Consider the following 15,345-nt stretch of genomic DNA (forward strand, 5'->3'; position numbering starts at 1 on the left):
GCACACAGCACGTAGGTCTCGGCAGAGCCCACATCACAGGCTGCATCCTAGCTGCAAGGGATGCTGGGAGAGCACGTCTGGCTTCTACCCTGAGTGGGAGGGGCTCAGAGCGAGGAATGCTGAAAGATGCTGGGTGGCTGTACACATAGGCATCCTCTACAAAGTGATTTACCCAAAGTCACTGTGTTATTCATCTGCTCGGGCTGCTATCACAAAACACCACAAACTGAGTGACTTAAACAGTAGGCTTTTATTTTCTCACAGTTCTGGAGACCAGAAGACCAAGGTTGAGGTGCTAACTGGGTCGATTTCTGGTGAGAGCTCTTTCTTCATCTTGCAGATGGCTGCCTTCTCTCTATGTCCTCACATGGCCTTTCCTGTGGGTGTGAGCTGGGAGGGAGTGAGCTCTCGGGTGTCTCTCTCTTCCTATAAGGACACCAGTCTTGTAGGATTAGGGCCTGCCCTTATAACCTCATTTAACCTTAATACCTTTGTGAAGGCCCCATCTCCAAATACAGTCACATTAGGGGTTAGGGTGTCAACATATGAACTTGGGGGGGACACAACTCAGCCCACAACAGTCACACAGCTAGTTAGAGGCGTGCTGAGATTTGAACAGAGGCATTCCGGCTCCTGACCCACTTCCTAGCTCGACTCCCGTCAGGTTTGGGCATGCTGGGTATTTAAATAACAGAATGATGTTCCATCTTGCCTAGGCTTTGCCATCCTCCCCGTTAGCTTATTGCCTGGCAGGAAGGGGGCATAAAAGGGGAAGAGATCGGCTGAATCCCCTTAGACGTTGGTGGCCCACCTGTAGGTTCTGCTTTTCCATCCATACCTTGTAATCTGTATTCAGAGTTCTGAGGAGCAAGCAACAGAAACTGACTCTGACTTAAGCAGGAAAGGAATTTATTGAAAGGATAATGGGTAATCCAGAGAAATGCTACGAGGGCTGGGAAATAACCAAAAAATCCCCAGGAAGAATGGAGGCTGACTGTAGCCAAAATTATAGCAGACAGCCAGTCCGGAGGGGCCACCACTGCCACGAACACTGGGTTTTGTGGCTGCCATCACTAAAAGGGATTCTCTGCTGTCCCTTTTTTGCATCAGCAGCTCCTGATTCATCGTACTGCAGTGGGTGCCTCTGATGGGTCGGACTTAGTTGTATTTCCAGAGGGGTTGTTCCAGTTGCTTCTCTCAGCCAAGTAAAGATGTCCCCTTCTCTTTCCACCCTTCCCAGCATCAAGGGAATTGAGTCATTTAACACAAACTTTTGCTAGTTTGATAGACTAAAATGGTATCTTCTTGTTTTGTTTTGCTTCTCTTTAACTGTTGAATTGAACATTTCCCCATATTCTATTATCGAGTTCTATTTCCTTTTTGTATGTGTGAAAAATCCCATCCACATTTGTCCTTCATGGGTCTATTGGGGTCTCAGTGGCCTTGTCTTAGTTATTCCTATGAGCTCTTTATATATTGTAAAGAAGTTTAACTCTTCATCTTTCTTCTTTTTTTTGTCAATGAATATTTTCACCACATTTTAATTTGCTGTTTAACTTTGTTCATTTTCCTTTGACACACAGGAGTTTTACATTTTAGCAACAAATATTTTTCAGGCTGCCCACATAACACAAGGGATTGTTTTAGAGAAAAACATCTCTAATACTGAATACTCAGATAATTCCTCTTTTTCATGCCCTGCCCCCTCACAATGCTTTGGGGTCAGTAGGTTTATAGAGAGCCCTTCCATCCCTGAGAGAGGGCCATAAACAACTCTGAGAGGCATGGGTTTTACTGCATTCCAGGGCAAAAAGAAAGACAAAGGTGAACGTTGTTTGCTCCAATCATTCACACAGACTCATCTTATCCTCCCATCGAAACAACTATTTGGGGGGAAGAGGGGGCTGGGCAGAGAGAATGCTAAACTCTGGTTTGAAAGTCGCTGAGACTCGACCAGGGGGAGAGAGAGACTCTGGAAGCCAGCATGTCTGTGAGTACAAAGGCGAGAACCCGGAAGACTGGTGGGAAAGCTCCCCTTTAACTCCTTACTGACCACCCCCCAACACCCCTGCCCCCATGCTCCTTTAAGGGTTGATCTTGATGAGAAGCCTAGAGGGGGTGCTAGTAGATGTCTGTAGAACAGGTAGACATGGTCAAAAGACTCTGAAGCATGTGTCTTAGTGCCACATAACCTTGGTCCTAATCTCACCTCCCATCAGCACTTAATAGCTGTGCAAATGCGAGCAAGTCCTTGCATCTTTCTGAGGCTCGGTTTTGTCGTCTGTGTAATGGGATGCTCATGCTGTCCCTGTATGACTGACAGGAGGATTAGTGGTAGTGTATGTAATGTGCTTAGTGGAGTCTGGCACGCAGTAGATGCCAACAGGAGCCCATTGTAATGGATCAGGAAATTAACTGGCAAGTACTTGTGGGTCATCTGCTGCATGCCCAGCATGGCATCAGGGCTGTGGCAACAGGTCCGAACGTCGGCCTTCATGAGCTTACGCAGCGTGGCCCAGGAGATAGTGCACAGCTCACGAAATGATCCTCCAGCTGTATGACAGTGTGGAAGAGCTGAATTATACAGGAGGGGTTTAATTCTCATGTGCAGGAAGATCCTTCTGTGGGTCAAAGAAATCAGGGACGGCTTCATGCAGGAAATGGGCTTGAATTGGGTTTTGATGATTTAAGAAACATATTCTCCTTTTATTACACAGAATATTTTTTTCTTTGAAAATGAAAACAGCTACATATTTTTCCTTTTTAAAAATAACATGTACTCTTTAAAAAATACTTACACAATCAGTGAATCAATTTAAAAAAATCTCTATATCCAGGAATGCCTACTATTAATAATTTTTTGTATAAAATGTATTTATTTGTATATAAATATGATTATATTTGCTTATTTGTACATGAACAAGAGCATGTATACATACTGTGTTGTAACATCTTTAGTTGATTCCATCGTTATCCTTTTTAGTGGCTGTAGAGTATTCCACCAGAGGGAGGTTTTATAATTTGTTTAACCAAACTCTAATTATTAGATACTTTGGTGATTTTAGCACAGCTAAGTACGTGAATGTTCCATTTCTCTCAACAGTAACTTAGTGATTTTAGTCCCGTTATTGCTAAATCACTTTCCAGAAATGTTATAAAAGTTGTATCAATTTATACTCACATCTGCCATCAGTAATAGAAGGGTTCTCTTTTTCCCACACCATTCCCAGCGCTGGGTATCATCAATATTTTATAATCTTTGCCAGGCTGCTACGTAAAAATTCTATCATTCATTTAACATGTATTTCTGGACTCCCTGTGTCAACACTGTCATGTTAGACATGATACAGACACGGCCTCAACCCTCCCCTCACAGAGCTCAGAGTCCACAGGAAAAGAGACATTCAACAAGTAATTACTGTAAACCGTGATGCAGGCTGTTATAATTTGCATTTCTCTGATTATCCAGTCTGCTCCTCAGTAAATAAAGTAAAACGGACCCACTGAGGTTTTGCGGTCATGAGACCTCATGTTTATCAGTGGGCTGGGGGGTGGCTGGTCTTTTATGCCTCTGTCAACTCATGAAGGACTCAGATGCGGGGCAACAATATAGAACACAAGAGATTTTCCAGGGGAAAAAGATGAACTCAGTTATGCTTTTTTGGCCTCATTTCTACAACATCCTTGGAGTCTTGTTTATTATTAACATCTTGAGGACTGCACCACCCTGATATGGCATACGTTAACTGCACAACATAGGATAAGATAGTAATGACAGAAAAAGATGCTGGAGGGGCTGGCCCCGTGGCCGAGCGGTTAAGTTCGCGCGCTCTGCTGCAGGCGGCCCAGTGTTTCGTTGGTTCGAATCCTGGGCGCGGACATGACACTGCTCATCAAACCACGCTGAGGCAGCGTCCCACATGCCACAACTAGAAGGACCCACATCGAAGAATATACAACTATGTACCAGGGGGCTTTGGGGAGAAAAAGGAAAAAATAAAATCTTTAAAAAAAAAAAAAAAAGATGCTGGAACAACTGTATGCAAACGGTAGGAATCTGTATGAAGAAGGAAAAAAATGAACCTCCATGCTTACCTCAGACCATAGACTAAAATTCACTCAAAATGAATCAAAGACCCAAACGTAGGTGCTGAAATTATGACAATTCTACAAGAAAACCCAGGAGACAATCTTTGTGGAATTGAGTTAGGCCAAAATTTCTTTAACAGAACACACAAAACACGAACCATCAAAGGAACAATTAGTAAAATGGACTTCATTAGTTTTGAAAACTTTTCTTCTTCAAAAGGCACAGGTAAGAAAATGAAAAGGCAAGCAGACTGAGAGAAAAGATATGTAAAATATATATATACCTCTCTGAAAAAGGGCTTGTATCCAGAATATATTAAGAATTTAATAATAGCACAACTAATAAAAAGAAAAGAAACAACTAAAAAAATGGGCAAAAGATTTAAACAGACATTTCACAAAGGAAGATTTATGAACGATCAAGAAACACGTTGAAAAGATGCTCAACATCACTAGTCATCAGGGAAATGTAATTGAAACTACAATGGGATATCATTACACACTCAGTAGAATGGCTAAAATTAAAAAGACTGACAACATTAAGTGTTGGTGAGGATGTGGGACTCTCTTACTTTGCTGGGAATGCAAAAGGGTACGGTCACTTTGGAGAAGAGCTAGACGTGTCTTATAAAGTGTCCTAGGTATTTGCCAGGATAAATGAAAACATTTATCTGTACAAAGACTTGTATGCAGATGTTCATCGCAGCCTTTTTCATATTAACTGGAAACAGTGTAAATGCCCATCAACCCTGATGAATGAACAAACAACTTGTGGTAAATTCATACTATGGAATACTACTCAGCCACAAAAAGGAATTAAATATTAACAGGAATGAATTTCAAAATAATTTTGTTAAGTCAAGGAAGCCAGACATGGCAGGTTACATACAGTATGATTCCATTTATATCGAATTCCACAAAAAGCAAAACTGAAGTGAAAGAAAGATGATCAGTGGTTGCCCAGGACCAGAGTCTGGGCGAGGGATCAACTGCAAAGGGGCAAGAAGGAACTCTCTGGAGACCTTCAGTATCTCTGTTGTGGTGATGGAGCTTAGACACCTGTATACAACTGCCCAAAAAATCAGAAAAATATTTGAACTTTCTTGCCTCCCTTCGTACGTATATTCCACTTTGAAATGATTTCCATTTTGAATTACATCCGGGAGTGGAACATCCTAAAGTTTTCAGTCAGAGGTTCTCGGTGTCTTAATTTGGCCCTGGCCCCAAACATTGGAGGCCCTTTCGGTCATGTGTTGGCCACACTGGTCACCTCCAAGGCATCTGCTGGCCTTGTCGTCCAGGTTCCCTCAGGTCAGTGGCTCTGTGACTTTCGTGCCATGCTTGGGGCACTGGAGTCTCTGGTGACACGGGGGCCACTGTGCCAGGTTCCAGCCTCCCTGGGTAACTGCAGACACCCTCGGCCTCCCAGGGCACGTGGTGGGCAGGCACTCACGCCTCCCTTCAGAAATCTCCCCCCAAACTCCCCCTTTTCTCCCCGGCATTATTTCTTCCATAGTTTGACATTTTTCTGCAGGAAAGTCTTTATCAAACCCCTCAGGCAAGGTTGCACAAGGCTGCTTGAAATGGACGGGGGTGTGGAGGAGTGAAAAGTACAGGGGAACAAACACAGAGGAGTATTTCAATGAATTACCATGCCATGAATGTCAAAGTGTGCTTAAGAAATCCTAATGCCGTAACCGAGGAGCCCTAGGAGGCAGGGGTCCTGGAAAGACGGGACATGGGGGCATGTTGCAGGGCTGGTAGGGGAGAAAAGGAAAACAGTGAAGGCACCCAACAGTTACTGAGCGCCACGTCATCCTCTCTGGTGTCCTGTCCATCAAGGCAGCTCAGGCCACCTTCATTTTACAGGTGGAGAAAGTAGGGCTCAGAGAGGTGAACTGACCTGCCTCAGGTCACACAGGTCCATCTGGTCTGTTTAAGCCCTTAGCTGGACTGGAAAGGAGAAGAGAAGGGACCCTGGAGCCATTGCTGCTGCCTGGCTTCTGGCTTTGTGACCTTGGATCTGCCAACACCTCTGCGTGACCTGGGTATGTTATGTCACCTTTCTCTGCCTCAGTTTCCTCTTCTGGAGGGCTGTGGTGAGGGTAAATGTGGAAAGCACTTAGGACACGGCCTGGCCTGGAAAGAGCCATGTAAATGGTGTCTCCCACTGTGACCACAACGGAGTGGAAGCACTGGAGGTGGGGGCCAGGGGCAGCGAGATCGTCTGACTGGAGCTGAGAGCCTTCTGGTCACCTGGATGGGAGTTTGGGAGTTGACCAGGGGCCACCAGTTAAGAAATACTTGAGAGGGATGAGCGGCTCAGGGAGTGGAGCCGCAAAGGGTGGTCAAGGCCACCTGGAGGGGAGTTGGAGGGCCGGTGGGGTAGAGCCCGAGGGTCCAACAGGCTTCTTTCCCCAGAAATGGAGGTGTCTTTAGGGTCTGAACTAGGCAGAGGGGCACAGGGAGCATCAGAAATGGAAATAGCATAATAGTGGTATTTCTCTCCTTCTTCCTCTCTTAATTTTTTCCCTCATCTTGATCTCCCTTCCGTCCTCTCTCCTCTCCTCTTTTCTCTTTCCCTCTCCTTCCTCCTTCTCTTCCTCCCTCCATCCCTCTCTCCTCTCCTCCCTTCTCCCTTTTCTTTCCCTTTATCTCTCCTTTCTTCTCTCTTTCTCTATCCCGTCTTCCATCCCGTTCTCTCTTCCCCACCTTGTTCTAAAAACCCTGCGGAGAAGAGCCTGCTCTCAGAGCCATGTCATGAGTAACCCACTTGTGTACTTGCGGTTTACCTACCTGTAGAAAGTTTGTACCCTAAGATCTCCGCACGCTGTAGGCAAACGGTTTTCGATTCAACTCCACAAATATTTACTGTGCTCTGGTTAACTGTGCGTACTTTGTGCTGGAGGTGCCAGAGAGATGCAAATGGGCAAAGCCAGTCCTCGAGGAGCCAGGCTGGGGCCCCGGCTGATGTTGGCAGAAGACATGCCCCTCTTCCCCGAGGATGCTAAAGGGCCCTGTGTCTACCAGGGCCCACTTCCCTCCCCAAGAAAGTGCAGAAAGGGGCACGGCTGCCAGGTCTGCAAGATTTCAACAAGACAGTACATTGAAGGCGCAATCTACAGGAACGAGGTACAGCTCAGCCTGCCCTATTGCGGGGCTTGGTAAATATCTGTCAGTTCCCTGCTGGTGGCACACACAAGCTGGAATTCTGATTTTGCATCTATTTCTTCCTTTCCTATGAATTTTCCAAGCTCGTCCACATAAAGAGAACTTTCTCAACACATTTCCAGGGCCACACCAGGCTTTAAAATAGACAGGCCCCAGTTTCATTTGCATGTTGCTTAATTTAGAGAGTAAGGTTTACACCTAACGATTGACCAAGGTTTAGCCAGGTCCCGCGATGAGCACAGTGCCGATTTGCAAAGGGCGAAAGGGAATTAAGAAAAATGAGGGAAAATAAGATCTGGAGAGCGACTGGGGGACTGTTCTCAGAAATGCTTCAGGCTCTCTGTCTTCCTGACCTGGGTGTGACGTGGGGCAGTCTGTGAGTAGTTCTGGCCGATAAACGATGAACAGAAGCGACCCATGCTTCTCCTGGGCTGGATCACTGAATTGTGTGGGTGAGACCTCCTTTCCTCAGGCACTGCAACCGGCCTTGTTCTAGATGGACGCAGCTTCAGCTTCATCCTGGAAAAATACCCCATGTACAGCCTCTCTGCTGACCCACAGCAGACGGGTGGTAGAGTGAGATGTAAGCCCTGGTTGTTTTAAGCCACTGAGGCGTGGGCTTGTTTGTTACTGCAGTGTATCTTTGCCTGTCCTGACTGATAGAATGGGAAAACAGAAAGCCTGATTCGAGAGGCAGTCCCTCCTTTTCCTCTCTTCAAAGTTCAAAAACAATCTTCTCCTTTCTCTGCAGTCTTCTGAGTCAACATGGTCCTTTATCTGGCCAGTATTTGTCATGCAGCTTGAGTAAGAGGTAACAAAGTTTTGTTAGAATAGTAACGGAAAAAAAGCAATGACTCGACTTGTGGTTGGAAAGTTTACAGTGTCATGAGGGAGACAAGAAAGGGAACCTTTTCCCTTGACCCTAATGTGCACAGAACAACAGAACCATTACCACGGACCATTACCACAGACTTTAGAGGTGATCTCATTTAACTTGCTAGCCCAAGAAGACATCACCTCTCCATCTTTGACTTATTTGTACCTACCAGGTGCCAGTCACTAAGCTGAGCACCAGAGAGAGACAGAGATGAATAAAACTCAGCCTAGTGGGTACAGTGACCCAAGAGGAGTTTGGACCTAGGGCTCAGGGCACAGAGGAGGAAAGAGGCCACTTCAGGAGAGAAATCAGGGAAGGCTTCTTGGAAGAGATGGTAGTTTACCTGTCAAAACCTTACCCCTCACTGTATGTTTGGGCCAACTGCTGATTGTGGGAATGCAAAAATGAATGTTGGGCATGGCTCACCATCCTTCCCCATCCTGTGGGCCAACTCAACCCTCCACAACCCTCGAAGGATTAGACTTCTGACCTGTCCCTTGGCCCTGTGACTTCCTGCATGTCTAGGCTTTTGTTCAGACAGATTGTGGTCTCTGCCCTGAGATGCGAGAGGCCAGTTGGGCGACCTGGGAGCGAATCTCTTTCCCTCCCTGCTCTGTAAAACCAGGAATTAAATGAGATTCTAGGCAAAGTGTGGCAAGTACTCATCTAGGCACACTTCCGGCAAGAAATCCCTGCCTTGGTTGGGCAGGGCGGGGTGGGGGTGGGGTGTGGGGGGTGGCAGGTGTGCAGCTCCCACGCCCAGTCTCCTGTTGGGGGAATCACTGCAGAGTGACTTTGTCCTGTAGCTTGTTCAGCTCTGCTGCCTTTAGCAAGCAACTCATTCACCAGTGAGTACAAATTAATACAGTACAAACTGACTACATAAATATTGTGCCGTAATTGATTGTCTTCTGTAATCAAAGGCAAGGCTGCTGACTTTGTTACTTTCTCTACCTCTAGCTGGAGGAAAACTTGGGGGGAAGGGCCTTGCGGTTGGCGAGGTGGTTTTTGCTGCATGTAACTGTTTGCAAGTTGTGACTCTGATGTATTGAGAGGATAAAGCCCATTACATTCACATTCAATAAATATTTATCAAATGCCTGTTATGCGAGAGGCATTGAAAGACACATTATCTTATTTAATTATTAATTGAGTTGTAGTAACGATTTGATAATGCGGCACAAAAGTTAGATCATCTTTACAATAATATTTTCCCCCGGATATATATTATTGTTGGAATTTAAAGAATCCTTTAGCTTTCAGAAACATGACGTAAACTTATAAGGAAAATAAATGGACATGGCAGTGCCTATCCCTTTGCTCACGGAGACCACAAAGGGCACGTGAAGAAGATCTTTGATTCTGGGTAGGAGATAAGGGGACTGGAGTAACCCAGTGTCTCCAGTTAGTACTGGGTAGGTGAGCCCATAATCTCCACACTGTTTGCCTGCATCCACTTTATTGATCGCTGAACAACCTAAAGGCATGGAACTGGACATTTTAAATCACTTCATACAATACAAGAAAGCAACGCCATCTTTCCGTTTACCTGCCAATGCTAAGGCGGCTTGGATTTTCCAGCAGTTGGTTAGATTTGGCTGTGAGGGACTTCTGGGGGCATCCTCTTACATCCACCCTGCTGAGACTCGTGTCACTTCGGGAAGTCTGGAGGGACGTCTACCCTTTGGGAAGGCAGAGTTTTAAAATCCACAAACCCTTTTTGCCTTTTGGTGGGGAGTAGTGGGGGGTGGGTGTCAGAGACTTTGCATAAATCCCCAGGAAAGCTCAGTTGTCTCCTGACCCCTGCGGGTTGTAGGGTTTCCCTAACCTTGACCCGAAGGCAGCTGTCTTCAACCCCTTTCCAAAACGTCGCTCAAGTTGGACTGTCGTTTGAAAGACACGAAAACGAAACCGCCCTGTTCTGAGCGTCGGGAAAAGGGCACTGGCTCCCTGGGGGCCAGGGGCAACTTCCCGGCCAGCCTGCCCCGGGATTTCAAATAATCGCGGACCACCAGCCCCCTTCGCGCTCCAGGTGCCCAACCCGCTCCCCGCCACTTCCCTCTTCAAACGCCCGCAGGAGTGGGTGGCAGCACCGAGGCGATTTTATTCGTATTTTTTTCCTCCGGGTTTTGTCATGGAAACGCTGACACAACCTCCAGACGGCGGCCGAGCCCGGCCGGGGACTGAGGGCTTTTGGGACCCTGCGGGAGCGCGGCGCGCACTCCGCACTCCCCGGGAAACAGCTGGACGCGACCAAATCCCAGGCAGGGGCGGGGGGACCGCGACGCTCCGCCCCGGCGCGCGGGGCCCTCCCTCCTCCCGGCTCTCCGCCGGCGCCCTCCCTCGCCGGGGGCTGCGAGTTGCCTTTGGTAAAACCCAGCCCCGGAATATATAGATCATTGGAGCGCAATGAAGTAGCCTTTGGAGAGGAGGGAGGGGGTCCGTCCGACAGCCACAGCGGCCGCGCAGCGGCACCACCATCACCGCGCGCACCCCAGCCGCCCGGCCCGCGAGGAGGCAGCGGCGGCCGCGGGCGGGAGCGGAGGCGGCGGCGAGGAGCCGCGGGAGGAGCAGGAGCGCGCCGCCTCGGGGCCACGCATCTCGGCACTTCCAGAGCAACTCCGGCGCCTTCCACACCCCTGCCCGCGGCTGGGGGCTCCGTGGGGCCAGCCCGATCCTCCTTCCGATCCCTGCCCAGCCCTGCGCCTCCCGGGCTCCGCTCCGCGCGCCGGGGTCCCCGCTCCTGCGCCCCGGGCGCGCCTCCCGGACACCCCGGTCCCCGCAGCCAGGACAAAGCCATGAAGCCGGCGCTGCTGGAAGTGATGAGGATGAACAGAATTTGCCGGATGGTGCTGGCCACTTGCTTGGGATCCTTTATCCTGGTCATCTTCTATTTCCAAAGTATGTTGCACCCAGGTAGGGGGCGCGTTAGCGTGGTTTTGTTGGATATTTTCTTCTCTCTCGCGCTCTCGCTCGCTCGCTCCGCCTGGTTTCTGCCTTTTCCAACCTTACCTCTTCTCCCTCGGCCACCTCGGGGCTCCTTGCTACCCGGGGCTGCCTGGGTCCCCGACTCGGGATGGTGGGGGGAGGAGGGAAGATGTACTCCCTTCTCTTCTTCCTCCCGGATCCAGGCTGGAGGATGGGAACAGGAGGGGCGGTAGTGTTTTTTTTTTCTTTGTGTCTCTTGTCTGACTGTCTGCAAGGTAACAGGGCAAGGTAGAGGTTGTGGGAAGCCCTTGGGGTTAGGGAGTCTGTTTGAAAAGAACGGAACTCCCTCCCCGCTCGTGCCGAGGTCTGAGCATGAAAGTGGCGCCGGGAGCCGGCCGCCCTGCGCCCGGGCGCGCTGCCTCTTCCTGGTTGGGGGTACGGGGGCGAAGGGTGCGCGCCTCAGCGAGGTTGTGAGTCCCTGCGGCGAGCTGGGGAGCCCGGAGCTAGGCATCCGCATGTCCGGGGTTCGGCGCCGCGCTGAGCAGGTGTGGGGAGAGGTTGAGTGCCCGGCGCGGCCCCTCCGCCAGGCTGGGGAAGGGGCCCAGCGCCGGCTGTTTGCCCCCGAGGTTCGGCTCCTCATTGACCTTGCGACTGGTGCCGTGGGGCCCACCCCAATCCTCCTCCTGATCCTGCGCCGGGGAACTCAGAGCTCCTGGGTCATGCCGTGGCCACCGCAGTTTTGGAGGAAACTTTGGCCGGGTCCTGGGCTAATGGTCAGGTTGCATCCCCCATTCCTGGATCCCCAGCATCCAGAGTCCCCGGGGCCGTGTGGGAATGAGCCCCCTCCCCCAGCCCCCAGTGGCTTAGACAAGTTCCACATCTGAAATCCGGACTGAGAGAGAGAGACGAATCTCGCCCCTTCCGAGGGGCGCAAAGGAAAGTTTGGGACCTGGGGAGGGAGGGGCGCCCTCGAGTGCGGCGGCCGCGGGTTCGCAGCTCGACTGCGGAGCCCAACAGGTAGACCCTTCCAAGGAGGCTTCTGGGGTAACGCGGGTCTCCCCGCCCAGCCACGGTTCCCTCCACCCCCAGCAGGCCCCCGCCGGGCCACGTTGGCTTCGAAATCCATTTTTTTACGCCTCCGAGTTGCCTTTCTCAGTATAGTCACACAATAATTTGCTTTTATAATTGCAAGGAGGAGGGAACTGGAAACAGATTTCCTTCCAGGGAAATAGGGTTGGTGCTTTTCTTTTTGCCTCCCGCCTTCTCCTTTCTGTGTGTATCTAACACTTTCAGCAGACGCAGCCCCGAATTCATCCAGCCTGCGTTTGGGTCGACGGCAGAGGAATAAAGCTGTTCTTTCCATCAAACCGGCGGGACTGCCGGCTGCGAGATTCGAGATTCCTTGACAGCGCGGGGACAGAATGCCCCTCTGCCCCATTTGGCCTGGAGCAGCTGTTAAGGCGGCCACACTGCCAAGGATATGGTCAGACACCACCACACGTAACCTCAGGACATCCGAGCCAGCCTTGTAAAAGATGGCTTTTGTTTGCAGTTTCATATTTTTAGCTTCATGTCAGCAAACTACAGCAGTGTTTGTCTCCTCGCCCAACCCAGTGGTTGTGAAACTTCTAAGGGCATTTAAAAATGGACCTCGCTGGCATTCCGGCAGCGGGCAGGACCAGACAGTGGCATCCTGGAGACCAGGCCAGACTCCACCCCAGAGGGCTAGTGGACTGGGTGGTGTGCAAATACACTGGGGCTCAAACAGTTTAAACAAAGGGCTGGGTGATTTGTCTAGACTCTAGAGATGTGTTTAGGCCACTTAAAGTTTTCTCTGGACGGAACATGCCAGGTAATTCTCTGCAGAAATGCTTGGAACAAGGGTGACTATTAGCCTTCAGCAGGAATGCACTGTAACTTCTCTGTGCCTGTTAGTGTCCAGTGAAATGCTAGCTACAGTGAAATAATACTACTGTCCGTGGTTTTCATGCATCTTGGGCTTTGGGTTTCCTATGTGAGAATTAGGGAATACCTTTCCAGCCAGAGATAGCAGGAAGAAACTTCCAATTTGTAATTCTCACTTTGCTAAAATTTCCAGCTCTAGTTAGAATATTAAGTTGACTTACAAGTGGCATTAAGCTCTTTTCAGTCTAACCTTTTCCAAGGCTTTCTTGATAACAAACCTCTGTCCTTGACCCTGTGCTCTCAGCCTTTGCTTCTCTTTCTGGTCCCATTTCCTCCCAAGAAATGACATTGGTTTGTTATTCGCGTCTCTATGAGTATGCTCTTCTGATATTTTTTTCCAGTCCACAGCAAATACTGCCTTCAGTACAGTCTGTTGATTGCAGAACTGCAGACAGTTCAATTGGAAGGTCTTCTTTATTTTGAATTACATATGGTTCCGTGAAAACTCCATGTCAATAGTTTATTATTACATAGGACATAAAAATATGCTTGGGAATCCATATTAAACGTTTTCTTTTTTCTTTTTTTTCACTTTATTAAATGACACTGTTGATGAGGGCTCATGCTAAATTGTTTTCCTGCTGCTCTGAATTTCTTTAAAAGGTACTGGATCTGTGCTTCTCTGAAGGATTTGGGGTAATGATCGCTGATCCCTTAGCCTGGCTCTGCAGTTTCAGCCTCCCAGCTCACCCTGAGAGAGGCAGAAGGGACCACAGCATGGCACAGATTGTGTTGCTAAAAATTTGGAGCCCTCTGGCAGGAGTTCCAGACACCTATATCCCAAATAGACAGGTAGTATTGCAAAAGAGATGGATTCCCGCCTTCATTGGTGGCTAGAGAATACCTGGAGTATGTGATGGGGGAGAGAAAGAATAAAAGATAGGGGCGGGGGGTGGGGAGTGGCTGGCTGTTTCTCCTTCTGATTCTCATCTGGGCTCCGTTATCTTTTGTACTTTTCTAATTCATAAACTTGAGTAGTTCATGACCTTGAGTAATTGATCTTTAATTTGGTTGGAGGTTCAGCAGAAGTGGGCCTTGTCAGTAAGGCAGTTTTCTTTAGATCTTTGACCCTCTGAGTTAATAGTCGTTGTTCAAAGCATATTTTTTAGGGCAGGTACCAGGTTTTAGGCCCTATTCTAATGCTGATGTTTTGCACAGTGCTTGACACAACGTAGGTTCTCAGTAAAATATTTGCTGGGTGAATGCGTGAAGTGTCTAACCTCTAGAAGACGCACTTCTCTGGTTTTTGGGAAAGTTAAGTCTAGCCTTGCCAAGAATGCCTGGTCGGTCAGTCTGGCTCTGCCCAGTGGGGACACTTCCTTCCTGGTCTCTGAAATCCCCTGAGATATGGATTCGTTTAAGCTCATCATGCGCCAGATAGGGGCATTCCCCATGGCCTAGATTGGCTGCCCCAAAGCGTGAGGCAACTGGGGCCACTGCTCCGTGTCCTGGGTACTGGGGAAGCTTGGCCTCATTTAGCCACTGGCCTGAAGAAACCCACCCACCCGCAGGGTGCAGGACAGATGCCTTCTGTGGGCGTGAGCTGCTCCTGAAGTTGGTGAGGATGGAACTACATGCCTGTGGTTTCTGCACGGGCTTGAGTCCATCAGCGAATGCATCCTCTGAAACTGCATCCCGGACCTTAAAGAGTCTCGCATACCTGCCCCAGACGCCGGCTTTGATGGAGCTGTGCCCTGCCAGGCAGAGCCGAGAGGCCCCTGGCTGCATTTGAGTGTGTGAAGACAGCGCCTCTAAACCTTCCTTTTGTGTTCCTGCCTAGGATTGTGGTTTTGTTTGAAAGCTCTTGTTCACAGAAGAGAAGCCTGCAGAGGAGAAAGCCTTTTTCTCTCTCTCTTTTCTCTTCCTCTCCTTTTTCCTTTTGCAAAATGTTTACTTTCACTGTCGCCTGAAATTTCTTTGCTTTGGTTGAATGTAGTGAAAGATTATACCCTTTATTTAAAGACTTCTTGGGTTACCCTTTGTAGTTTTCACTTGATTAGATTGAAGGCAAACCGCTTTTGTATTATAATTTTAATCTAATTATAAACGTAATATCTGCTCATTTTAGAAAATTTAGGCGGTACAGAAGACAATCATCCATTCATTATACCACCACCCGGAGGCAACTAGTACTTTTTTCTATACATTATAGAATATTTATATTAAAAAAATAGTTGAGATCACATCATGCATCTTGTATCCTGTTTGATATTATGTATTTTAGACAAATACCTCATTATTGTGACTAGTTATTAAGTTTAAAGACAGAAAATTTAACCACAACCTTTTTAATTTATAGACTTGCATAGGCCTTC

The 15,345-nt window shown here is 48.5% G+C and overlaps 1 protein-coding gene across 2 annotated transcripts in view; it reads left to right on the forward strand.

Moving 5' to 3' along the window:
* Positions 1–10,368: 10,368 nt before the first annotated feature.
* The window catches only part of CHST11 (carbohydrate sulfotransferase 11), a 256,373-nt gene continuing 251,396 nt past the window's right edge, over positions 10,369–15,345 (forward strand). Inside the window, exon 1 of one of the 2 annotated variants that reach the window (XM_070600767.1) lies at positions 10,369–11,053. In XM_070600767.1, the coding sequence (XP_070456868.1) occupies positions 10,936–11,053 (118 nt within the window). In that variant the 5' untranslated portion in view covers positions 10,369–10,935. The remainder of the gene's footprint in view (positions 11,054–15,345) is intronic. The other variant, XM_070600766.1, reaches the window with a different exon arrangement.

The sequence above is a fragment of the Equus przewalskii genome, chromosome 29, assembly GCF_037783145.1.
Source record: "Equus przewalskii isolate Varuska chromosome 29, EquPr2, whole genome shotgun sequence".
Lineage (NCBI taxonomy): Eukaryota > Metazoa > Chordata > Mammalia > Perissodactyla > Equidae > Equus > Equus przewalskii.